This window comes from Enhydra lutris, unplaced genomic scaffold, assembly GCF_002288905.1.
Source record: "Enhydra lutris kenyoni isolate GAN:26980312 unplaced genomic scaffold, ASM228890v2 scaffoldscaffold38, whole genome shotgun sequence".
In the NCBI taxonomy this organism is placed as follows: Eukaryota; Metazoa; Chordata; class Mammalia; order Carnivora; family Mustelidae; genus Enhydra; species Enhydra lutris.
The window spans coordinates 6617704-6642215 of record NW_019154122.1 but is presented as its reverse complement, the minus strand read 5'-3'; the positions used below and the strand labels follow the sequence as shown (position 1 = coordinate 6642215).

Genomic DNA, 24512 nt, shown 5'->3' with positions numbered 1-24512 from the left:
TCACTTGGCATCTGTGATGTCTGGGGGAGACACCCCTGTCCCGCCGGCAGGCAGCAAGCCACCAGGAAGTGTGGGAAAGGGGGTCAGGCAGGAGGACACACGCCTGGGGACCAGTAACTTCCTCTGGAAGAATCTTCATTTTTAAACAGCTGGGGGCCAACCGTGCATCTTCCTTGGAGGTAAACAAATCCACTTTGTCCCGAGTGCAAGGATCTCTGGGCCTGTGTATTTCCTCCAGAAACAGAGCCACCCTGAATGGAATCCCATTTTAGAAGCACTAGAAGGACTCACTGATGAGCCACGGTGACTGCATCTTTCCCTAAGAGTAGATCGTGTTTATCGTGCCCTTCTTCTGAGCTAGGGACGATGTGTTCCACCTACGTCATCCTTAGCACCCTCCCTGTAATCCTAGAAGGTCGGTACGGTCAGTCACTCCCTTTCCAGATGAGAAACCTGAGCTTTAGCAGAGGACAGAAATGTCCTAAAGACACAGTTACGAAGCACCAGTGCTGGGACTTGAACCCAGGTCCGCCTGTCCCATTCTTTTCTTCTGTGAAAAGGAGAAGGACCAGATGGAATATTCAGCTCCATAAAAGCTGCTTCCCGCAGTGTCCTGCTCCCAGGGTGAGGTATTGAGAGAAGGATCAAAAATGGTTACCAAAACTCGGCCTCTGCTCTCAAAGAACGCAGCGCTGATCGGGGATTCTGGGTGGGTGCTGGGGCTACCACTGTCCCTCCCAGAGCCTCCGCTCCCCTCCTGTGAATGGGCCACCCGCCCCGGTTGCTGGCTAAGAGCTCCCTCAGCTTAGCCATCAGAGGCTTTTCTAGAAGGATGATAGTTGCACATGTTGTTCTAAGCACTTGGCCAGTGTGAACTCATTGGAGGTCCAGAACCACCGGAGGGGATTGCCAGTGTTAGGCACAAAGAAGCAAAGGCACAGAGGGATAAGGGAATTTGCCCATCTTAGCTAGGAGTTAGAGGCAGAAATCAAGCCAAGGCTGTCGGGCTCTAGAGTCCCTGCTCTTAATCATCCTGTTATACTTTGTGAGGAGGGAGGTGCCTGCCAGGATGGAGGCATTCCAGGGAAAACAGAACAATAGAGGAAGAAGAGGTGAGAGAATTGACAGCAAAGGGTGTGTCATCTCCTCCAGGAAGTCCTCCCAGATTCTGAGAGGTGAAGTCAGAAGCCCATCCTCACACCTCCTCCCAGCACCTGTATGTCCCCTGAGCTTACTGCCCTGGGAAACAGGCATTCTTTGCCTTGTCTGTCACGTGCCCAGGCAGAGGGCAGCTTGAAGGAAGGCTGGGACTGTCCCGTTCTGCTCTCCATCTTTAGCATCTCACTTGGCACGGAGCAGAGTCCCAGCAAAGGTTTGAGATGAGAAGGAGGGAGGGAGAAGGAAAAGACCCAGAAGGATGGGAGGGGAAGGACGTTTCCAACTCCTTCAGTATTCTTCATTCGAGGAAGGGGTGACCCCCAGCTAAGGGACAGCGGCAGCGTGCCACACGGGAGCCTCAGGTCCTACACCTAAGTCATTCTCTGACCAGCTTCGAGATTGCTGCCGCATAATACAGGTTACGCAGATTGTAATTCAGTTCTAAAATAAAATCGATGTATTTTCAAGTGAAAGCATCTACCACTGTTACATAAGGAAGGCCTGCAGAAACACGAGGGAAGGCCGAACAACACGGCGGGGGAGAACAGCACAGGCCGGGGCTCCTCTCTGTGTGCTAAAAAGGAAGCTCACCAGGTGTTAGCCAGGCACTGAGGCCCCATCAGCACCAAGCCCAAACCTTGTCTCCCACACACCCGGAAGGCCTAGAGGATGAGCAGAGCGGTTCAGGGCTCTTTAAGGTCTGCTGTCTGGGATAGTACTCCCGCATGGGGTGCTAGGAGGCACACCCTTTGGGAAACACAGAATGGAAACAAAAAGGAGCCCCTCCCCCTCTCCCAGAAGCAGGGAGCGAGGAGACACTTTTCACCGGTTCAGAAGCTCCTCCGTCCAACAGTTGGCATCCATCCCACCAGGAGCCCCCTGGGGAGTGGGAAGAAGCCGGGACCTTAATTTTGATCCAAAGCCCATTTTTCACTTCTGATCTGACCACCTCCTCTCCTTTCTCTGCGTGTCTTCAACGCATCAGAGGCAGCTTTTCTGTTCATCTGTCTTGGAAAGTTAAGCAGAGCTCCTCTCCTCCAGAAGGATCCAGAAAACGAAAGACACCAGGGGCACATAAGCACTCTGCTCCCCACCATCCAGCTGAGACTGCCCTCCCCCGTGTCTGCAGACATGGTCTACCGGTTGGGGGAGGGGATCTTAAGTGATCCTATGCCAGGACAGGTCAAGGTCTTCATTGGGTGGAGCAGTTGGCTCCCAACTGAGACTTATGGCACCACCCCTGGCAAAGACACACCAGAGCATGTCTCTATAGCCTTGTTCGTTCATTCGTTCGTTCAACAAGTATTCCGTGAGCACCTATGGAGCCATAATCGTTGAGCAAGGAGGGTGTGGCCTCTGAGGGTGGGAGGGTGGGGCTAGAACCGGAGGGGGAGACAAAAAGAAGCATAGCAGAAACAAATACGTAGACGAAGTGCGTGTGTGTGGGGGGAGCTCATGAGGAAGCTGGGGGCCTCTGGCGAGGAGGCAGGACCTGCCTGAACGTGCCTCAGATGCGGTGATTAGGGAATCAGAGAGGAGGAGGCGTTGCCACTGATCCTGCTGGTGGAGGAGTCGGTGGCGGGAGAGGGTCTCGGTTAGAGGGAACAGCATGTGAAAAGCCCATGGGTGGAAAAGAACCCCCCACCCCGCAAAGCAGCCCTTGGGTCCCACACTCATTCCCCTTTTTGGGCCCAGAACTCATTGCAAATCCAGGGAGTTTAGAAAGTCAGACTGATTTAAGTTTGAACCTCAGCTTCGTTACAGTGAACTGTGTGGCCTTGGGCAAAGTATTTGACCTCTGTGAGCCTCAGTTTCCCCTTCCATGAAATGGGACTAAAGGGATGTATCTCATGGGTCTCTGTATGGACAGACGTGAAGCACCAGCCCCTGGCTTGGAGCAGAGGAAGCCTCAAATGTGTTAGGTTATTTTTCCACGAATGCCTAATGAATGCCTTTGTCTGTGTGAGGTGGGTTTTCCAGATCAAGGGGGCCTGTGCTGGGTAAACAGAATTTAGCAAAGCCAAGCCACTTGGCTCTGGACAAAGGACTGGTTCTTGCATCTGTCTCTGGCCAGTGGGTCTCATTCAGGCAGGTTCCTGACATAGGGCTTCCTGGAGGAGGTGGGGGCAGCATGTGTTAGAACGAGGGTGGTCCCCCACGGATGTCCTTTAGGACAGGAGCCGCTACAATGGAAGGAACACTGCACCCAGAGTCCCCCCAGACCTGGCTGTGCCTCCTGCGCACCCTTTCACGTGGAGGAGTCACCTGCTGTCTCTGCATCGCTGTTGGCTTATCTGTAAAATGGGGATAGCAATGATACTCCCCTCGCTGGTGGTGAGGACAGGATGGGATCACGCCCACGGGAGGGCTCTGCCTGCTATCCCGAGCTGCAGGAAGCTGGGGATCTCCTCCCACGGAGGAGGATCCTGGTTGGACAGAGGGTGATGGCTCGGCGACCGGTTCTAGCTGTGGCTCAGCTCTCCACTCGGAGCCGGGCTGAGGGCTCTCCACTCTCTGCTCTCCACCCCCCAGGTCTGGTTCAGTAACCGCCGCGCTCGCTGGCGTAAGCAGGCAGGAGCCAACCAGCTGGCAGCGTTCAACCACCTTCTGCCCGGGGGCTTCCCGCCCACCGGCATGCCCACGCTGCCCCCCTACCAGCTGCCGGACTCCACCTACCCCACCACCACCATCTCTCAAGGTGAGTGTGCAAGCTTATCGGGGTACCCCAACCACACCCTTTCACCCCACCCCCACGTTCCTCCCTTCCTTAACCAAGAAGGAATCATAAGGGCTAATTTTTAAAGATTTTATTTATTTATGTGGGGGGGGGAGGGGCGGAGGAAGAAGCAGTCTCCCCGATGAACACAGAGCCCAACACGGGGCTCAAAGCAGGGCTCGATGCAAGTCTCGATCCCAGGACCCTAAGATCATGACCTGACCCCAACTCAGATGCTCAACCAACTGAGCCACCCAGGTGCCCCAGGGCTATTTTTTTTTTTATTTATTTATTTGACAGAGAGAGATCACAAGTAGGCAGGCAGAGAGAGAGAGAGAGGGTAGCAGGCTCCCTGCTTTGCAGAGAGCCCGATGCGGGACTCGATCCCAGGACCCTGAGACCACGACCTGAGCTGAAGGCAGCAGCCTAACCCACTGAGCCACCCAGGCGCCCCCCAGGGCTATTTTTTTTAAATGACCATTTGTCTATTTGCATATGGATAGACTATTAGGACACACATACACACACAAAAAGGTCTTGCCCTTGAACTTCTTGGTTCTGCCCACAGACCACAGAGCATCCAGGTGAGGGCACAACATAGCCTTCCCACACACTTTTAGCACAGAGCTTCTCAAACTATAAAGTCATGTGCCTCTCCTGCAGTCATATTAAAATGTAGAAGTGACATACAAGGTTACCCTCCCTCCCAAGACCTTCCCTCCATTCTGCCCCCCACCCCAACCCTCTTCCCAACCCAGCACACATTAGCAGTCCCACTACTTGACTTCGGACTCATGAAGTCCCCGTGGCTCCTTCTTAAAGGGCTGGCAGGCAGGAGTTCTGGAAGCCCAGGAGGCAGGGGATCTTCCCTATGATTCTTGATGAAAAATGGAGGATTGTCCCGTCCTCTGGAAGGCTGCGTGGAGGAACCCTGGCAAAGCAGAACAGCAACCCACAGCCAGGAACAGAAACAGCAGCTCAAACCCTGGGCCCACCACTCACTAGCCTTATCACCTTGCACAAATGCCCCAACCCCTCCAAGCCTCAGTTTCTTCACCTGTAAAATGGGAATCGTATTCTTGCTTCATACCCTTAGCCAGTGCTCGTAATGGCACTTGGCAAGCAGTTGGTGCTCACAAAATGCTATCGGGACAGGCCTGCATAGATTAACAGAATCCCCAGCAAGGTGAGACTCTGAGTCCAGATGACATTTATTGAGCACCTACTGTGTGCCAAACACTGAGCAACATGGCTGGTTCACAGTTGCCTTGGAGTCACGTGGAATGTTGCTTAGCTGTCTGTCCAGATTTCGCTAGTCCCTCGTGGCCAGCCCAGAAGCCAGCTTGTCCCATCCTGAGTAGTGAGAGTAGGTGACCCCCTCCCTCTGCTGGGTGGGCACTGGGAGGAGGAGGCTTCTGGCTTGTTTTCCAAGCAGGTGCTTCTTTCCCTGTGCTGGGACGCTCACCATCCCTGGGCTGGGGCCCCTGGCTCAGGCCGTCTTCTGGGTTTCTCCGCAGATGGGGGCAGCACCGTGCACCGGCCGCAGCCACTCCCTCCGTCCACCATGCACCAGGGGGGGCTGGCCGCGGCCGCAGCAGCCGCGGACACCAGCTCTGCCTACGGAGCCCGCCACAGCTTCTCCAGCTACTCGGACAGCTTCATGAACCCGGCGGCATCCTCCAACCACATGAACCCCGTCAGCAATGGCCTGTCTCCCCAGGTAGGTGGCCTCACCAGACTGGTGCCCGGGAAATGGCGGGCTCTTGGGTACCTTGGAGAGAGCTACAGTGGGAAATGGAGATGCTCCTTCCACCTTCACGGGGCAGTGTTCCGGGATCCTTCGCCCTGGGTTCATGTTCTTCAAGCCGCAGGTCCGGGTGACCCAGCAGGCGGCTGCGGAGAAAGGGCTCTGGCCACCAGCAGCACACAGAGACCACATTATAGATGCGCTCCTGGCCTGACAGCCCCCCAGAGCTTATGAAACCGGCCCTCCACCCACCTCATGGCTTCTCAGTCCATAAAAGTCGGGTATTTTCACACAGTGTATGGGTGGAAGCCTTGTACCGTTTCCTATGGGATGCTGACCGTGGTTCGCACTTTGTTCTAGAACCAGGTCCTGGATGCCGTCCTGGGCTCCATCTCTTGCCTTTCCCCAGGAGTGACCTGTGAGCGAGAGGCAGCATCCGATCGGTAGTGAGAAACACAGCTAAGGTTCTAGACTGGGAACTTCATGGGGTCTCCCATGGGGTTCCATGGGGTCCCCATGGGGTCTTGGAGCTCATTCTCTCATGTCCAATGGGTTGCTGGCGAGGTCCTTCAGTGCCTACCCCTGCTGTCAGAAGTCATGGGGCCGCCCTTAGATCAAGTCAGAAAGACAGGGCTGAGGTTGATGGCAGTGACTGGTGGGTCTGGGGAGCAGGACGTGGTGATACACGTGACCTTGAGAGTTCTTTTCTGGGGCTACAGCAGGCTCTCAAATACCCAAGGAGGAAAGAATTAAATCCAAGGTTGGTTTCACCCTTCCTCCCGCCTTCTGAGTCGCCTCCCTCATGTCTATGGGGACACACGTGGCGCGAGCTTTTCTGAACAGTTGTGCTTCGGGTAGGAAAGCTGGAGTCTTGCAGGGGTTAAATCCCATCTCCACTGCTCAGGGCGTTGGGAAGTTAGCATGGCTGAGCCTCGGTTGGTCCCCCATGAAACTAAAGAGTGATTAAACCAGGTGTTGCTGACCTCCTAAGAAGGGTGTTTTCTGAACTTAGCGTCTAACTGGCCAAAGCCTTAGCACCCAGCCTGGCACAAAATAAGGACCAAAAAACATTAGTCCTCTTGCCAATCTCCCTTCGCCAAGATGATTCAATTAGCGTGAGAAACCTGTTACGTGAAGAAAAAAGGGGGCCAAAGGGAAGGTCAGCTCCAGCCCCCTGGCCATATCCATCTAGTTTCTGGTTTTTGTCAATAAAGTTTTATTGGCACATAGCCATGTCCATTTATTCATGTATTTGTGGCTGCTTTGGGGGCTATAACACCAGAGCTGAGAAATTTCGAAACAGACCACCTGGCCCACAAAGCAAATAGTGTTTGCTATCTGGCCCTTACAGAAAACCCATTGCCAACCCTTGGTCTAAGACCTTTGCAAGAATGTTCGTTTTCTGCCTGGTGTGGGTTCATCCCTGTTTGCCTCTGTTAGTGAGTGCCGTTGACAGCTGACCGCATTATCATGTCATCGTTTATTTATGGGTGAGGTTCCTTCACCTCTCTCTGTCTTGATTTTCCCCATCCATGAAATGGGGATGACACTAGCATCCATGTCATAGGGCTGTTGAGGAAGCTGTGAGCGGACAGGCATAAAGCACGTAGCCCAGGTCCAGGGCAGAGCTGAGCCCTGGGGGACTTGATCGGCTCCTTGCAGAGCTCCTAATGGTGATGCACCACGTCCTGTTGGAGCCCACATGATGGGTCAGGGATGATGCAGCCTGCAGACCAGAATGTTTACCTGCTGGACTGTAGCTGGCGTCTTTGAGGTTCAAAGCCATGGCTTCAGTACTGAGCACACACTGGCTGAGCTAACCTTCCAGAGAGTCAAGAGACAGACAGGACAGGACCCGAGAGCTGGCTGGGTGACCGTGGCCATGGAGACCCGAGGTCTCCACACCTGAGGATACGGTCCAGGCCTGGCCTCACGGTATGAGACAGGTCACAGGAGCATCACTCAGAAGTCCAAAGAAGGACGATCAGATTATATGGACTAGACTTCTCACTTCATGAATGGGGACCAGGGACCCGTTGGCCGGGCAGAGCCCAGAGTCTAGGGCACCATCTTGCCGACTTGCAACCCACTGTCTCAGCGTGGGCTGAGGTTTCTCCCCAAAGCACAGTTTTGTTACAGGGCAGAGGAGAGACAAGCAAATAAAGGGCCCCTGGCTTCTGGAGCTTGGCTCAGGGATGGGATAAAGAGTAAGGACGTCCCAGGAGCTGTGTGAACTCACAAACAAGCCTCAGGGAAGGAGGATAAAAAGAGAGAGGGAAGGGGAGGGGAATAGCCATTACTGTAAGCAGCCTGTCCTTCTCCCTGCCTGAGCTCGACCCTCGTCTCTCCTCCCAGAGACCCTTGCTTGGGAGGCTCCCCTACTCCCCGCTTCAGGCGGAGAGGCTCTGAGGACATGATGGATTGGGCCAACTCCAGAGACTTGCTCAGAGGTTCCCACCAAAGGTGTGAAGACAGATGGCGGGTCTGACGGGGGCAGAGGGGACCAGGAGGTGAACAGCTGCCAGCAGGGAGAGGGGCTGCACGGAGTGGGGACAGGAGGGCAGGCTGTGTGTGCTTCTGCCCGTGTGAATGGCTGGGGTTAAGCTTCGACCGCTTCCGGAGGAAGGGGGCAGCCGGGGGTGTTTCTGGGTCTGTACAAGAGCTCCTGGTATTTGTGAGTCCCGGGACGGCCCCTCCTCCCTCTGAGCGGGCCACCTGCACAACTCGGGCACGTCGCCGCTGTCTCGGGAGGGGTGCGGGCGGGCGCTCTCCACCAGGACAGATCTACTTCCTAGGGTCTCATTCCCCTCCCCCCAAAAGCAGGGTAGTTGTCCAGAGCTCATGTGGTCAAGAGGGATGGGGTGGGCTGCGTCTGGGATGGGGTTTCCTCTCCTCCCATACCGCAGGTAGCCTTGGTCCTTGTTCTTACAAAAGCCCAAAGGGATTCTTTTGGGGAATGAACTGGGGGCTCTGCTGAGCATTTGCTCATCACACTGGCTGGTGCGCTGCTGCCTGGAGAAGCCCCCTTCCCGGGGCCCGACCTGGGTCTTTGTCTCAGACCCAGCCTGGGAAGTAGGGGCTGTCCGGCCTCGGAGACTCCATGGAGAGACCTGCCCAGCAGAATCCCATGGAAAAACCATTGATTCAGCTCTGCCTTAGACCCTGCACCCTGGCTGTCAGAGAACAAAGAGTTACGGAGTGCCTGTCATGTGCCAGGCACTGTTCAAGGCCCTGGGGATAAATCAGTGCACGTCAGAGATGGAGACCCCCGCCCTCATGCAGCTGGCGGTCTAACAGGACAGACAGACAATACATAATAAAACCGCAAGTTCACGCAATGTATCTAATACCGCTTTGGCAAGGGCAGCTAAACTTTCGAGCCCCTGTGACTCACATCCTGTTCTGAGTGTTTCCTCTACCCTCACTACTTGGGCAGCAAAACCAGGATTCTGCCCTCCTTTCTGGAGCCTGAGATCAGAATCAACACTACCCTGTGACCTCAGAAATGTAAACGCTTGCCCTCTTTTTTGGAGACTGGCTGGCAACAAGAAATCCTCTCCCCTTCTGCTCCATGGAGGCGGAGGGGAAAGCTCATTCAACCCATGTCTTGGATGAGAAGACTGAGGCCAGGACCTCAGGTTAGGGGCCAAGGGACAGAGTTGAGTCACATGGGCAGAGGCTTTCTGAGAACTTCAGACACCAATGAGGCTTGGTTCCCTCGTAGCCCCGCCCCAAAGCCCAGCTCAGTGCTCAGCACACAGACGTCCCCAGCTTTGCACATGGGGTCTTTCTGAAGAGGTACAAGGAAAACCAAAGCAGCTGACCCTTGAACGATGTGGGGATGAGAGGTGCCCACCCCCCCACACAGCTGAAAATCCACGTCCAAGTTTTGACTCCCCCTCAAAACCTTACTAATAGCCTGTCATTGCCCTGAAGCCTTAGTGAGAAGGTAAATAGGGCACGGATACATGTTTTGTAGGTTCTATTTTTCTTTTATACTGTATTCTTACGAGAAAGTGAGCTAGAGATATTGCCATAAGACAACCATAAGAGGGACATCTGCGTGGCTCAGTGGGTTAAGCCTCTGCCTTCAGCTCAGGTCATGATCTCAGGATCCTGGGATCAAGCCCGCATCCGGGCTCTCTGCTCAGCAGGGAGCCTGCTTCCCCCTCCCCCATGCCCGCCTCTCTGTCTACTTGTGATCTCTCTCTCCCTGTCAAATACATAAATAAAATCTTAAAAAAAAAATAAGAAAGAAAACCATAAGAAAAAAAAGAAGAAAAGCATAAGGAAGAGAAAATACATTTGCAGCGGGGCTGTGCTGTAGTCATTGAAATACAGCGTCTAGAACAGCGCCTGGCACAGAGGAGGCACCCTGTCACTGTTTGTTATGTGAGAGGCGGGGTCCAGGGCAGAGCGTATGAAGTGTCCCCACACATTCAAACCCATGTTGTTCGAGGGTCAGTGTACTGCCCACGAGACGTAGGGAACTAGGATTCGCAGACCCCCTAGGCTGAGGTCCTTGGAAATGGCTCTTAGATAAAAAACAGCCTGGGACAGCTTAGGGCAAGAGGAACCTTTTGTGGCATGAACATGAACAACAGTGAGCAATCTGATGCCTGCCATGATAGGGCATGCTGATGGGGGAGTGGGCAGGGATACAAATGGGACACCTGTGTATAGGTCCCTTAGGATACCTGCCCTTAGGAATCCCCCAGTCTGATGGGGGAGACACGGCTCCTGCCCTGAGAGATCCCTGGCCTGAGAGAGGAAGGACTCCGCTCTCATCCACAGGAGCTCACAGTCTGAAATGGAAAAAATTCTATCCTTAGATGCCCTAGGGCAACGGTAGAAGCCAGGGCTCTCACAGAGAGCTCCCAGTTTAAGGGGACACAGGCTCACAAAGTCATTCCCAGCTGCTCACCATCCAGAGTCCTGAGGAAAGAATCAGGAGTGCAGTTCTGTCGTTTGGCTGAAGGCTACAGCAGGGTGCCTTGTGCTGGGGGCTTCTTCAGGGTCAGTTTTATCTATGGATAGGGCATCCTTGGCTTGAGCTACCCCCCACCCCGGCTTTTTAGATGCAGATTCTGTCAGAGTTGGAAGTGGAAACTGAGGCCCAGACAGAGAGTAAGAATTGCTCCAGGCCCCCAGAACCCCAAACCCCCAGCCAAGGGCTCCTGCCACTGCCTCCCAGAAAGGGGGTGTTTCTTCCTTGCCACCTCCGCTCATCTCGCTCCACATTCATCGTGTCCTTTGCTCCTCTCTGGAGCTTAAGGGGAAGGAACCTGTAAAAGGGATTTACATATTTACCTTTTCCCACACTGAACTCACGAAACGTACTCTAAGTGTGTGGTTCTCACATGGCCACGATCACCATACAGCAAGTCTTTTTGTCCTTTTGGGCTCCTTGATGTTCTCCTCTCCTTTCCCTCTTTTGCCCAGAATAATTACGGCGACAGCTAACGTGGAGTAGACGCTCCTGGTGGGCCGGCTGGGACGGAGATAAACTCTATAACCACTTTCCCTAACGGAGTCTTGGCCAGGTCTCGTGACTTTCAGATTATAGTTGAGAAAACCAACTTGTCCGGGGCCATCTATCCACCCATCATCCATCCATGCACCTTCCATGTGCCAGGCTCTGTGGTAGGTTCTGGCAGAGCTGGGATGGGAAGGGTCTGCCTCCAGAGCCCACCGGGCTGGCTGTTCCGTTCTATCTGCTGCTCCCCCGCCAGGTGTGTCCTGCACCCCATCTGGTGAAGATGAGGTTGGCACCCACGGGGCATGGTCAGGTTCAGAGTCCGAATCCACAAATGCTAAGCTTTCCCTTCCTCCTAAAACAGATAGGAATAAAGCTCAAGGCTTTATTTTAATTTCTTTATGAAAGGGGTATCCGATTGCCTCACCATAACAGATGCCCCTCCTGGCATCCTGCGAGGGCCCCAGGGGAGCCGTATACCTATAGAGAGCCAGATCCCAGGAAAGCGCTCTGGCTCTAGGAAGTCACTGAAACTCTGCAGAAACCCTCTGCCTGGAGAAACAGGTTCAGAGAGGTTCAGCAACTTGCTGAAGGCCACAGAGCCTCTGAGTGGCAGAGCCAGGACCACGCACTGTGCCTTGCGGTGACCCTCAGCAGAATACGACCACTGGCTCTGGGGAACTGAGCTGTGCCCCTCATGCGGTGGGCTCTGGAAACTCCCTGTGCCTCTTTCTCCTATCACTTCCTCCTTGTGTTTTTTTTTTTTTTTCTTCTCTTTATTGGCGACACTGCGTTTATAATAAGCATTTAAAATGAGTCTTGCTGGACCAGGGACGAGGAAGGAGGAGGGAGTGGGAGATTTGTAGGCAGGAAGACGGGAGGGGGATGGTGGGGTGTTAAATAGCCCAGAATTTTTAAAAAACTGATGCAAATCACTGGTAGGAGAGAAAATTATGTGCAATTACGTCCCGATATTGGAAGGTTTTGCCTAGCCCAGGCAACAAGATCTCATTAACAAGCAGAAAATAAGATTGAAATGGTGTGTAAAAGAGCTGAAAAATGAATTTGAATGCTACGTTTGTCCACAATTACCCCCTCCTTCACACGTATTTTATTGCAATTTTTTTATTATTCTTAATCTCTCCATTCCTCAAAGCAGATTGGGGACATCCTGGCATTACCGGGGCATCGGGAGGAGGTGTGGAGGATTTCCTGCTCCCCTGAAAGGAGACCCTTCTTTCGCACATTTTCCAAGGTTGGGTTTTGGAGGGATCAGAATTCATTTCTCCAGCTTAGTGGGTTGTAGGAACACGGGGCTTTAACCCCAGCCCCCAGCCGAGTGAGGAGTGAGCGCGCCTCTGCGCCCCGCCCAGCCCTTCCTTCTCCTCCCTTCTGGGCGCCTCTTCTGCCTCCAGCTTCCTTCCTTCCCCGTGCCTTCTCAAGATCTCTTCCAGGCTTGTCCTCTCCCCGGGGATCTCTCCCACAGCCCCCCCCCCCCCCCCGCCACCGCCACCCAGTAGGAGGAAGAGATGGGCAAGACACTGCAGGGCCCATTGCCATCAAGCAGCTCTGGGGTGGAGTTCTGGTTCAGCCATTTAGTGAGTTGCTGTGTGGCCCTAAGGCAGCTTGCTTAACCTCTCTGGGCTTCATTTTTTTCATCTGAGAATGGGAGTGATAATCCCTACCTCTCAGGGGGTGCCATGAGGATAAAGGGAGAATTTGAGTAAAATGCCTGGTACATAGCAGGTGCTTAATAAATTCTAAATCCTCTCTTCATTCCTCCATCCCCACCCCCGCCTCCGCATCTGTATCTTGGCCTCCAATTCTGTCTTACTCCCTTCCATCTCTTTCCTCCTTCCCTTCCCTCCTCTCTCTCCTACCCTCCCTTCCATTAGTTGGAAAATGCCTGATTCGGTTTCCAGTCCAGGACAGGGTAGTATGTCCCCCTGACCCCAGTCCTGGGAAGAGAAGTTGCTGGGTGCAGGAAGCACCCTCTTCTGCAGAAAACACAGGGAAAGGCTATCTCCGCTCTCCCGCCTCAGGTCCCTGGAAAGGATGAGCAAGGATGGAAAGGGTGACTGGCTCAGGTTGGAAGGACATGGCTCTGACTCTGGGTGGTTTTCCCCAGGATTACAGAGGAGCTGAGTCACCCCACCCAACCCACATACCCATTTCTCATGGTGACCAACAGTAATGGGGTCAGGGGTCAGCTGGTGGGAAGGGCTACAGTCTGTGGCCAGAGTATCTTAGCCTTAAAGCCAAATGCCATTGGGCAGCATCGGCCCTCCCCAGCTGGCTTTCTTCGTATCCAGTGCTAGTTCAGCTCCCAGACACCCCTCTGCTACGTCCACATCTGCCAGCCTCTCTTCCGAGCCCTGATCGAGGCGCCAGGCGGGGCCGGTGGGTAGTATCGGCTCAGCTCATCAGGTGACCCCACACCCCAAGTGTCCTTTCCCCTTGACTCCTAGCCAGGCCAGCCCTAGGGCAGGGGTGAGTCCCGGGGCTCATAGAATCAGCCGTGGGGCCCTGGGCATCCTTGAGCCCAGCCAGCCCCTAGAGGGACAGACCCTGCCAAGATCCTGCTCTCACAACCAGCTTTGCCTTTGTCCACAGTTAACCCACCTCAGTGGGAAAAGCTGAGTTATCCCCCACCACCGCCGCCCCTGCCCGGCAGCTCCTCGCCAAACAAAACCACCTGCTCCCGTCAATCAAAGGCTCAGCTCCAGCCCACAGGGAGAGGCCCGGACAGAGCCTCATCTCCTGTGAAAACAGACCCCGGTTTATTTCTCTGCCTTTCTCACCCCTTTTTCCTGGGTGGAGGGGGGCTGGGTTGGCGAGACTGGCTGGGATCAGGAACTTTCCAGACTGTGGTCGAGGAAGTCAGGTCATGCCTATGTGCAGGAAATTCCAGGAACTGGGGGGCCTGGTTTATTGCTTCTGGGTGACTTTAGAGTCTTTTTATCATCGAGGGAGAAGTAGGAGGGTCACCCCTGGCCCTTTCTCCTTCCTTAGAGGACTGAGTGGGATTCTGGAAAGACAGCATCTGGAGTCCACGTCTCTGAGTCTGGAAAAGAGATGTAGGTCAAGGGCTGCCCTCCATCGGGGCTGCTCTGGGCCGTTTTTTTTCCGCCCACCACCAAAACAGGTGTGGCAATCTGGACCTTGCACCTTGAGAAGCTAGGGGTGTGAGCTTACCACTGGCAGAGTGAGACCGGGTGCTCAACCAAGGGGAGAAGGGGAGCCTGGATGGCAGGGACGTGCTCTTTAGTGGGCGAGGCCTTAGCACCCAGTGGCTGATAATTCATTTTGGCACCGCACAGACCCCAGCATCTGGTACACAGTAGGCCTCCAACCACCACTGGTGAGCCCCTAAGCCTCTGAAACCTGATACATGCTCTGCTCTGTTCCCAAAAGGGTTTTGAAGCAACTGATCATTTGGTTTGTACTTGAATGTCATTACCTACGATTCCCTTCAAGTTCATTTCCCTAGCTCCTTGTTACTAACACAGCTTATAGGGAGGCTCAAAAAAGAAACGACATGGCTGTCTCTCTCTAAATAAGTATACTTCAGGGGAGACTATATTTGGGGAAGGGGTAGGAGGCTGGTGCTGGCAGGACAACAGCAAATCACAGGGCAAGTACGAAACCCGTGTCTAGTGCAGATGCGTCATGGGCAAGTGGAATGATCGTACATCCCGGGGTTCAGACACCAGCTTCCTGCTTCCTTGCTTTGTGACCACAGGCAAGTTACATGAGCTCTCCAAGCCTTGGTTTCCTCCGCTATTAGATGAGGCCGATACTGCTCACCCTGCGGGATTATGAGCAATAATGAGGCCTTGTTCATGGGAAACACCTAGTACTATCCTGGGCATATAGAAAGAGACTAATAAGTGACAGTTTCCTCCTCTCTGCTTCTCCCTGCTCTCATTAGAAACTGAATGAGCCTTATCCCTCCTTCACTTTGGCCATTTCTTTTCTGGCACCAGAGGTCTGGCTTAGCCAGTTTTCAACTGGAAATTCAGGAGATCTGAGCTCCCTGCCAGCTCTGCTTCTCACCCACTGTGCAACCTTTGGTAGATGCTTCCCCTCTGGGCCTCAGTTTCCCCATCTGTGCAATGAAAGAGATGGACTGGCTGCTAGTAAGGAACCTTCCCACTCAGAGTCTGTGATTCCTGTGGGTTCTTTGTACGAGCCTGTGAGTCACAGCCCCTAGATCTGTGGGCAGGGGCTGGCCCTCCTCTGTGTCCTGTACCCCCTCCTCACCCTCGTGGGGCCCCAGCCTGGGCCTTCTGGGCTTCCCAGCAGGCCTTTGCTTTAGCCTCCCAGAGCTGCCTGGTTGGGTGGGAAAGAATGCAGATAGAGGATTTGTCCTTCTTTGTGATTAGCACGGGGGCTTGGAATGAGACAGTCCCAGCAGATAGAGGGGAAGAAAATGAGGGAGATTAGCAATTAATACAGCAGGCAGATGCGCGAGTGGCTCCAGGCCAGTCCCTCGGGTCCCCAGCGGGAAGGAGGCCGCCAGGATGGCCAGTGACTGGACCTGGGAGGCCGGGCGGGCAGTTCCCCAGCTAGGACATGCAGCGGGTACTGGGAGGGAGGGTCTCCAAAGAGTCACACCGTCCCCTGCCCCTAGGATGTTGTGCCCGCCAGGACTCCTCCTGTGTCTCTCTGCTGTGTCTCTCTGCTGGGACTCCTCCTCCCCTACCCTGTCATCTTGAAACTGCTCCCCCTTATTCCTTAAGACATGGCCACCTTCCAGGACCTTTGCTCACCCCCTCATGGTGGGTTAGTTGTGCTTTCCCTGTGCATTTATTTGTCACATTTTACCGCTGTATTGAAAGTGCTTGTATTACTAGACAATACTAGGTAAAAAGAACTGTTCCTTTTCCAGAGCACTTACATAGGCCAGACGCTGTGCTAAGCCCCTCACGTGGGATCAGCTCATTTAATCTTTTTGCACCATCTCCTTTGGAGGGCGAGGGCCTCCCAAATGGGGTGGGAGGCAGAGAAACCAAGCAGTTTAAATCATTTGCCTGAGACAAATTGCTAACAAGTGGCAAGCCGGGGACTCGAACCCTGCCTGTCCGGCCCCAGAGACCATGCTCTCACCCGGCACATGTCATGAGAACGGTCTGTTTCCCACTTGCTGTTCAGTTTTCATTGCCGCTATTCCCCGTACCCTAAGAGGCAAGAGAGCAGGGGTATCAAAACGTGGGCTCTGGGGTCCCTGCGCCTGGTCCCAGTCTCTAGCACTGTCACTTCCTACCTGTGTGATTCCAAGGAGATTCTGCTCTGCCTCAGTTTCCCCTGCTGTCAGCTGGGGCTAGCGGTTTTTCCCATCTAATAGAGTGGTCCGAGGAATGAGCACATTGAGATCTGCAAAGTGTGTTGGCATCTGGCACACTTCGGGGTAGCTATTTGCAGATGGGGCTCCAAGGCCACACAGTGAGTTGGGGCAGGGCCAGGCCCCAGACATCCTGTTGCAGAAATAATGTTCCCCCGGTGCCCTGAAGTTCCCCTGCTCCTTCCTGCCTCCTTGTCTAGGCATCTGCCCTGCCCCACCCTCAGCCCCAGGGTACCCCTCTCTGTGGACCCTCCCCAGCAGCCCCTCCTCTCTCCTGGCCCTCTCCCCAGCTGTGAACTTTTCTCCAACACTTTTGGGAGTGGGGACAGGTGTTCTGAGCCATCCCGGGGAGTTCGGCTGCAGGATAACGGCTGATGGAGAGGAAACAGGCAGAGAACATCCTCCCCTAGGGCTCCTGGGAGCATCTGAGATCCAGACCAGTGTCTCCCAGGCACTGCTGGCGACTTTGGAAGGTCAGGCCTGAGGGCCATTCCCCATTCCTGTGCGGCCTCGGCCAGTCACTTGCACTCAGCACCTGTTTCCTTGTGAGTGATGAAGGACAGCATTTTCTTTAGGATGACAGACTCCCCCCCCCCCGGCCCCCACCACCACATCCCCAGCCCAGGAGGTCATGCCCACCCCCCCTTTCCGTCTCCAGCCAGTCTTGCCTCCCCGTCCCATCCCCATCCTTCAGCCCAGAACTTTCTCTTGGTCCTAGCTGATGGGAAATGAACCTGGGGTTTCTCCTGGACGCTTCCCTCTGCTTCCCGTTTCTCTGCTTCCCCCACTCCTTGCTCCAGCACCCCAGACCTCCCTGCCCCCTGTCCCTCACCGGACTTGCATCCAGGCTGCTCTAAGACCCCTTTCCTCCCTCCTCCCTTCTCTCCGCAAATCCTGTCCTGCTCTCCATTCTCTTTCTCCTAATCTCTCATTCTTCTCCACTCCTCTCATTCCCCTGTGTCTCCAGCCCCCGCCCCCCCAACCCCCCATTTCTCCTTTCCCAACCTCCCCTCTCGGACGACCTCGAAGGCTCACGACCCTGGGTGGGAGAGGCTGAGCCTCCGGGCGGGGGCTGGGCGCGGTTCCTGGCTGGGAGAGGGGGTGCTGAGTCTGGGAGGGACGGGGCGGGGGGCGGCGAGGGATCGGCCGGATCCGCGCGCCCGCCCTCCCCTCCCCGCGCTCTGCCGCCGCCGCCGCCGCCGCCGCGCCTTTGATCCATGGCCCGAGGCCGCCTGACAGTGGAAAATGCGGGGAGACAAAACCACTCAGTCAAAGTGATTCCCAACAACTGTCTCCCCGAGATAAGGACGCGCTCGGGCTCGGCGGCCTGCTTAATTCCTGCTGCCCGGGCCCGGAACCGGGGAGCAGCGCGAGCCCGGCCGCCCCCGGAACGCGCGCTGCCCGTCCGGCCGGCGGTCCGGCCAAGTGCGCACGGTGGCCCAGGAGCCGGGCGGCGACAGTGGGCGAGCCGGGGGTCAGGCTGGCGCCCCGGACAGACGGAGAGACGCAGGCAGGAACGCAGTTCCTCAGCGGGGCCAGGGCTCCTCCCCCACTCCCCGTGCATTCATTGCGTCCCCTTGCACCAGTGCACTTGCCCTTCCCTCCCCAGGAACATGCTCACCCTCCCTCCTTCACTTAGCCAAACCCCCACTCATCTGTCCGGTCTCAGCCCAGAGGCCACTTCCTCTGAGAAACCTTCTGGATCCTCCAGTCTGGGTGGCCACATCCCCTTCCACAGTAGCAGTTTTGGCTCTGAATTCTAACTTAATGGATACTGCCATCTCCCCCTAACGCCAGGACCAGGTTATCCTGGTGGCCCATGTCTCCACCACAAAACCTAGCACACAATAGGGATCCAGTAAATAGCTGTGGGCATGGCTGGACACCCTGACCATTTGTTCTTTGCCCAGCTCCGCGGCCTCTGCATTCGAGGACCTTCCTTCTCGCTAGTTCTGCAAGAGACAAGCAAGCAAACCAGAAGCCTAAAGCCTCTGGAGAGAAGGGGATGCCCCAGACAAGAAGAGGGATGGGGGTAGAGGGGTATCTGTGACACCCCCCCCCCCCCAGAATTCCCCTACAAGGGAAATCCCTTCCTCTGGGCTGGCTGAGCTGGACAGACTACCTGGAGGGTTTCAACTGTGATTCCAGCCACCTTCCTTGGCAAGCTGCGGTCCCACTTGGAGGTTCGGGAGGTCAGATTTTGTAAAGTAAACCAGAAGGGAACCTCCACCATTCTACCAGAAACCTCCACAGAGCTGTCTTTTGCGGGGCAAGAGAGCCAGCAGGTTCCCATTGGTGGCAGGGCGTGGAGGTCACGGGGAGGCAGAATTCAGCCTAGGACATCCGCATCCAAGCTGGCGTGGAAGGGGTGATGTCATAAAGCCCTGAGCGCCCCGTTTCTGGGGGAGCAGCAGTAGAATCTGGTGTCGGGGGTTCAGTAGAGACTGTCGTTCCCAAGCTTGTGCATCAGAATGATCTGGAACGCCTGTTAAAAATCTAAATCCAGGCTCCACTCCGATTGGTTGATGCCCTAGGTCTGCATGGGGAACAGGAGAATCCGTATTTTCAAAGACACCATCAGAGGTGGCCTGGATTATCAAAGCACTGGATTAGCAAGCTTTGGCCCCCGTCAGCTTCAGGAGCACCTTGACCTCCCCTTTCTTTTTTTTTTTTTTTAAGATTTTATTTATTTATTTGACAGAGAGAGATTACAAGTAGACGGAGAGGCAGGCAGAGAGAGAGAGAGAGAGAGGGAAGCAGGCTCCCCGCTGAGCAGAGAGCCCGATGCGGGACTCGATCCCAGGATCCTGAGATCATGACCTGAGCCGAAGGCAGCGGCTTAACCCACTGAGCCACCCAGGCGCCCCTGACCTCCCCTTTCTTTAAGAAATGACCTTAGGGTAGGGTCTGTCTGAACTGAACTGTTCAGATCCTTTCCAGCAGTGTCCCTTTCCAGCAGTGTCCAAGGCAGAAAGAATCCTAGAAATAGTGAACTCAACCCAGTGCCTCCTCTTACTAAGACAGACACCACGGCAGCCCTGCACCCTTTTCACTGCCTAGAAGGACTCAGGGATTAACAAGGCTTTTCGGAGGGCACGAGTCAGTGTGCCAATGGCTGGACAGATAGCCTTGTCTTCAGCTCTGCCTCTGCTCCCAGTGCCATGGGCGATCCCCACTTTGACACAAAGCCCTGGGAAATCTGGAGTGTGGAGCACCGGAAGAGGAAAGCTGGGTGGGATGTGTGAGGAAGACCCACGTCTGCCCAGCTCCTGTCCCTCCATCCTGCTGGTCTCTTGGGGACCAGCGAGAGTATGAGGGCTCAGCATGCACCCCTCTCTCCAGACAGTGGGTCTGACCTTTGGGGTCGGAGGGTAGTGGTCTTGCAAGGGCCCCTGTCAAGTGTCTTATATAAAGGGGGCACATCCAGGCTGAAATTGAGACGTGATGCCCAAGGCAGAAGTTCCTGAGCCTCCCACAGGGCCTGCCTTCCCTTCCCCACCACAGATAATGCTCCCACCCCAGCTCCCGCTCCCCTAACTCCCCATGTCCTCCCCCAGGTCCCCTGGATGCTGACCTCAAACCCAGCTGATTCCATGCTCCCTCTCTAGGGAGGAAGCAGCTGTCCCAAATGGGATACCTCCCTGCTTTGGCTTCCGAAGGAGCAGGAACAGGGTGGCTCTTTCAGCTCTGATATTGTCCATAGTGACGGCAATGACATCATCGATTTGTTTAGAACCTGGATATCCATGAGTACCTTTGCCCTGTTCCATGATTTGATCTTCACTGAATCCTGAGGGTCTGGAATCATCAGGCCCATTTTGCAGACTCAGAGAGCCAAAGGTCAAGATCAGGAACAAGGGATAACGTTGGCATCCAAAACCCAGGTCTGCCCGATGGCAGAGAGGAAACTCCCCTCTGTGCTGGGCTGCCAGGACAGGCGGAGGCTGGATTAGACCCTGGCTGCCCTGGGTCTGGTCTGGATTTCAAGGTCCCAGGGGATTCAGGAAAGTTTGCGAAGCGCCGGCTGAAGTGGCTGTGCAACTGCCCAGCCCTCAGAATCCCCGTGAGCTCCCTGCAGTGACTCAGTGGACCGTCCTGGACAGCAGAGGCAGGAGAAGGGAGGGACCTTGCAGGGAAGACCTAGAGGAGAAGCAGGGGAGACGGGGAGGTGGCCTGAGGGTTCCCCTGGCCCAGCAGTCCTATGCTATGGTGACAGCCAGCTCGGCCAGGGTGTGAGCCTGGCACCCCGGGCGGGGTGGGCTCGGGTCTGGCGTAAGAAGCTCCCGGTGGATGCGGGAGGCGCCTCCTGCTGGAGGTTTGCAGGAGTGAAAGGCCGAGAGACACCGGCAGACCCATAGAGAGACAGGGTCTAAGCGGCTTCAGGGAAAGGGAGCAGCAGGGGCATGGGGAGAGAGGGAGAGAAGTTGGGGGAGATAAAGAGAGTCTGGGGAAGAAGCTCATGGAGGGATAGAAACAGGAAGAGAGAGACACCCAGAGACTGTGAGAGACAGAAACAGGGAGGAGAGAGAAGGAAAGAAGGAGAGACAGAGCTATGCGGGGAGGGGTGCACAGACAGGGGCAGGAACAGGGGCAGGAAGACAAAGAGCAAACAGGGAGGCCGGCAAGCAAGGAGTGATGGGGACTCAGGGACCCAACTGGAGGGACATGAACTTACAGAAGTGGGGTGGGGACGGGGAGCTGAGACAGGAAGGGGCCCCCGAAGCTGGAGGGGGTACAGAGAGAGAGGGTTTGAGGGAGATACAGCAGGCTCTGCAGCAGGAGCCCCAGCCCCACCACTTCCCAGCTGTGTGCCCTTGGCTCGCTCCTCCTGCAGGAAGGCAGCAGCAGCAGAAATGTGTCTTCATCCCCCGATGGTAGCCTGCTGCTCTGCGCTCCCTCCTCCCCGCTGCAGGCCAGGTGTCCATGGCAGCACCTTTTCCCAAGCAAAGGGGGCTGCCCGGGCCTGACCCCCAGATGCCCTGCTCCTGGGCCTGGCCTCCTGGCGGGGCAGTGGTTGGTCTCAGAGCCCCCAGAGCCTTGGGTTAAGAAGTCCTGCCCTTCTGACAAGTGTTTCCCTTTAGTTCCAGATGCCCCCCACCACAGGTGCTCCCTGTGATTAATGTCCCCACACCCCCCAGGCCAGAGACCAGCCCCTCCTCCCCAAGCCAGTGGCTGTGTGGGCAGCATAGGGACTGAGCTTTCCAGAAGCCCCTCCTTGTTCCTTCCTCTTCCTGCACCTTCTCCAGCCACCAAGAGCAGAGAAAAGACCCCCTCCTCGAAGCCACGCTCAGACGGGCCGGTTGGCTCAGGCTGAAGTTTTATTCAGGTCTCGGTTTTCCCATCTGTGTGATGGCATTAACAACCCAGCTGCCACGGTCGAGAGGATGTAGTGTCCTCAAAGGGCCTGGAACCCCTTGGGGCGACACGGAGAGACTTCTGGGCTCTGCTAGATGCCACAGTCGCTAATGGTGGACGTGGGACGCAGAATAACGTTGACTCGGACGGAGGCACATGGAGTTGAACTTGGCATTGTCAGATTTTGGAGGGGGCATACAGGCTTCAGCAACTTGAAGGTTCTTTGCCGTGGCAGGGAAGGGGCCATGACCCCATGGGGCGGGTACGGCCGGGTGGTCGGACTGCTGTCAGGGTTGGGGACCATAGTCAGAGATGGAGACTAAGTTTGAATTGGCCAGGGTTGAGTGGGAGAGTTTTCGATAATAACTCTCCAGCTGGAGGCAGTAGCTAGCAGCTGTGTGTTCTTGAGCAAGTGACTTGACCTCTCTGTGCCTTGGTTTCCTGCTCTGTAAAACGTGGGTACCGATCTCCCAGGGGTGTAGTGAGGAGCAGAGGAGTTAGTTAACACATGCAAGGCTTGGAACGCTGTCCAGATAGAGTGAAAGCCATGAAGGGCTGTTAGCCAGGATACTGAGCGGTGGTATTTGGAGGTGTGATAGGCACAGGGTCATGGAGTTGGGCCGTACTGGGAGCTGGGGCCCTGGCCTGGCACTGGGGCACACGCAGTGTCGGAGGGAGCCGGGACCCCATTCCAGCGCCGTTCCCCACTTGCCCAGCCCTCTTCCCAAATAACCCATGGCATCGCCTTCCCAGCCTGCAGCGCCCGTGAGAAAGCTGCTATCTCTTCCCGCATCTCTCCGGGGCCCGGGGACCAGAGAGAGACAACATCTCTCTGCAGCCGTCCCCAGCCTCTTGTTTGTTTGGTACGTCCGAGCCGTGGGCACGTTTTTGCTAATTTTGTGACTGCCTTTATCAAATGGGGATTCACAGGCGCTTTATCCTCGATAAGTGGATTAGTCGGTGAACTAAATAAGACAGTGTGGGACGCGGGGCTGCTCTGGAGAAGATATTTGTTTCGTGAAGAATGGAGCCTGCGTTCCCTGCCCTGTGCAGAGGAGGCAGGCAGGGCAGGGACGGCGCTGGGGGGCCCTCCACGCTCCTCCTCCTGGGGCAGCGGAGCTCAGACAGGGGAACTCTCTCCAAGGCAGACAGGAAGTGGGAGGGAGCCTGGGTCCCTGGAGGACAGGCCTGTGGGTCTCTCTGGGGAGGGGAGCGATGGAACCTTGGATTCAGTCCAGCCAGCACGGTACACCCGGGCTCATCTGAAGAGTGTCAGGTCCCTGGGCAGCGCCTTCCTCCCTTCTCCCTTCTCCCCACCTTCCTAGCCTCTCCCTTCCTTCCTCTCCTGTCCTCCTAGCCCTGCCACTTCCTTTTGGTTTCTTTTCCTGGTCCCTCAAACACCTCCGGGGGCCTTTTGCTAAGGACTGTGAACCCAGACGTGGGTAAGACTGGTCCTCGCTTTTGCAGACAGAAGCACAGAAGCAAACCAGTGGGATAGCAAGAGGTGACTCCGGTCACACACTGGGCTTCTCAGCTTCTCTCAAAGTACCCCTGCTACGGGTTGAGTGTGCACTCTCAGGGCCCTGGGGACACAGACCTGCGACACAGACACGCACGCGCCTTTTGGGTTCTTTGCCACTGCGCCGCCATATTTGTTGGTCACAACAGGGCAGTAAAGTAGGGTCTTGTCAGGTCTCACCAGGAAGTTGCACCACGTTCGGCTGGTGACTTAGCGTGATGCGTGTTGTTGCTCAGCACCATGGCTGTCGGGCTGGCCAGGGAGGCGAAGAGGATGAGGCCATGTGGGGTCTGGGTGACCGAGAGGGTGATAGGATCAGAGAAGCAGAGAGTGCAGAAAGAGGACCTGGGTCTGGGCAGCTGTGCGGAGGTCAAGGCCAGGAGGCGGCCAGCACAGCGCCCGGGACAGGGGTCAGGGCAGAGATGTGGGTTTCTGAGGCGAGTCTCTCTAAGAGACCCGCAGGTGGAGGGACATGCTCGGAGAGAGAGGAGAGGAAGAGGCGGGGAGGATGCTTCCTCCAGCTGTCCCCCCACAGCTGGATGAGAACAGGGTGAGCCATGGTGGGGAGGGATCCAAACGTGTTCTTTTTTCCCTCCCATTTTTAATACAAGCGGCCAGGAACTTGAGGTCTCCATTGCATGCTGCAGCAAGGATCTGGTTGCTGGCGAGGGGGGAGCGGAGACTCGAAGGAGGAAAGAAAAGGCTGGAGCAACGCATTCGGGTCCCCAGCTGGTCCTTAGCAGTGTCTGTCCTCCCTAAGCTGCCTCCAGCTGACTGTGATTTTGCTATTTATTTACATGTAATTATTGCTATGAGGTGCAGATATTAATGCTGTCAAGAGCAATTTGCTCTGACATTTTTCACTCGCTCCGTGCCCCCGCCACTGTCGATGGAGCCCAGGGCTCTCCCTGCTCGGGCCGCTGCGCACTCGGTGGCCCGGCCGGGAACCACCCAGCCGGCAAAGAGTAGCGTCAACGAGCTCACCCGGCTCCTCTGCAAACTCATTAAGCTTTGAAATTGAATTTGGTCCAGGAGAGGGCTGGCTGGGCCCTGTTCCACCCGGCCTAGGCTGGCTAGGGGCCTCCCCGCACCCCCTGCCTCGGAGAAAACCGAGAAAACCAGGCAGGGGCTGGTGGCCGAACCTGGCAGAGGGCGGCGGGTGAAGACGGTGGAGGGGCCTTGTCGGAGAGGTGGTTG

At 55.7% G+C, this 24512-nt stretch overlaps 1 protein-coding gene across 2 annotated transcripts in view; it reads left to right on the top strand.

Annotated features, from left to right (window-relative positions):
* LOC111154807 (paired box 7) overlaps positions 1-24512 on the top strand; it is a 96119-nt gene that overhangs the window by 53763 nt on the left and 17844 nt on the right. For both annotated transcript variants that reach the window (XM_022514728.1, XM_022514727.1), the window contains exons 6-7: positions 3691-3856; positions 5392-5594. In XM_022514728.1, the coding sequence (XP_022370436.1) occupies positions 3691-3856; positions 5392-5594 (369 nt within the window). The remainder of the gene's footprint in view (positions 1-3690; positions 3857-5391; positions 5595-24512) is intronic.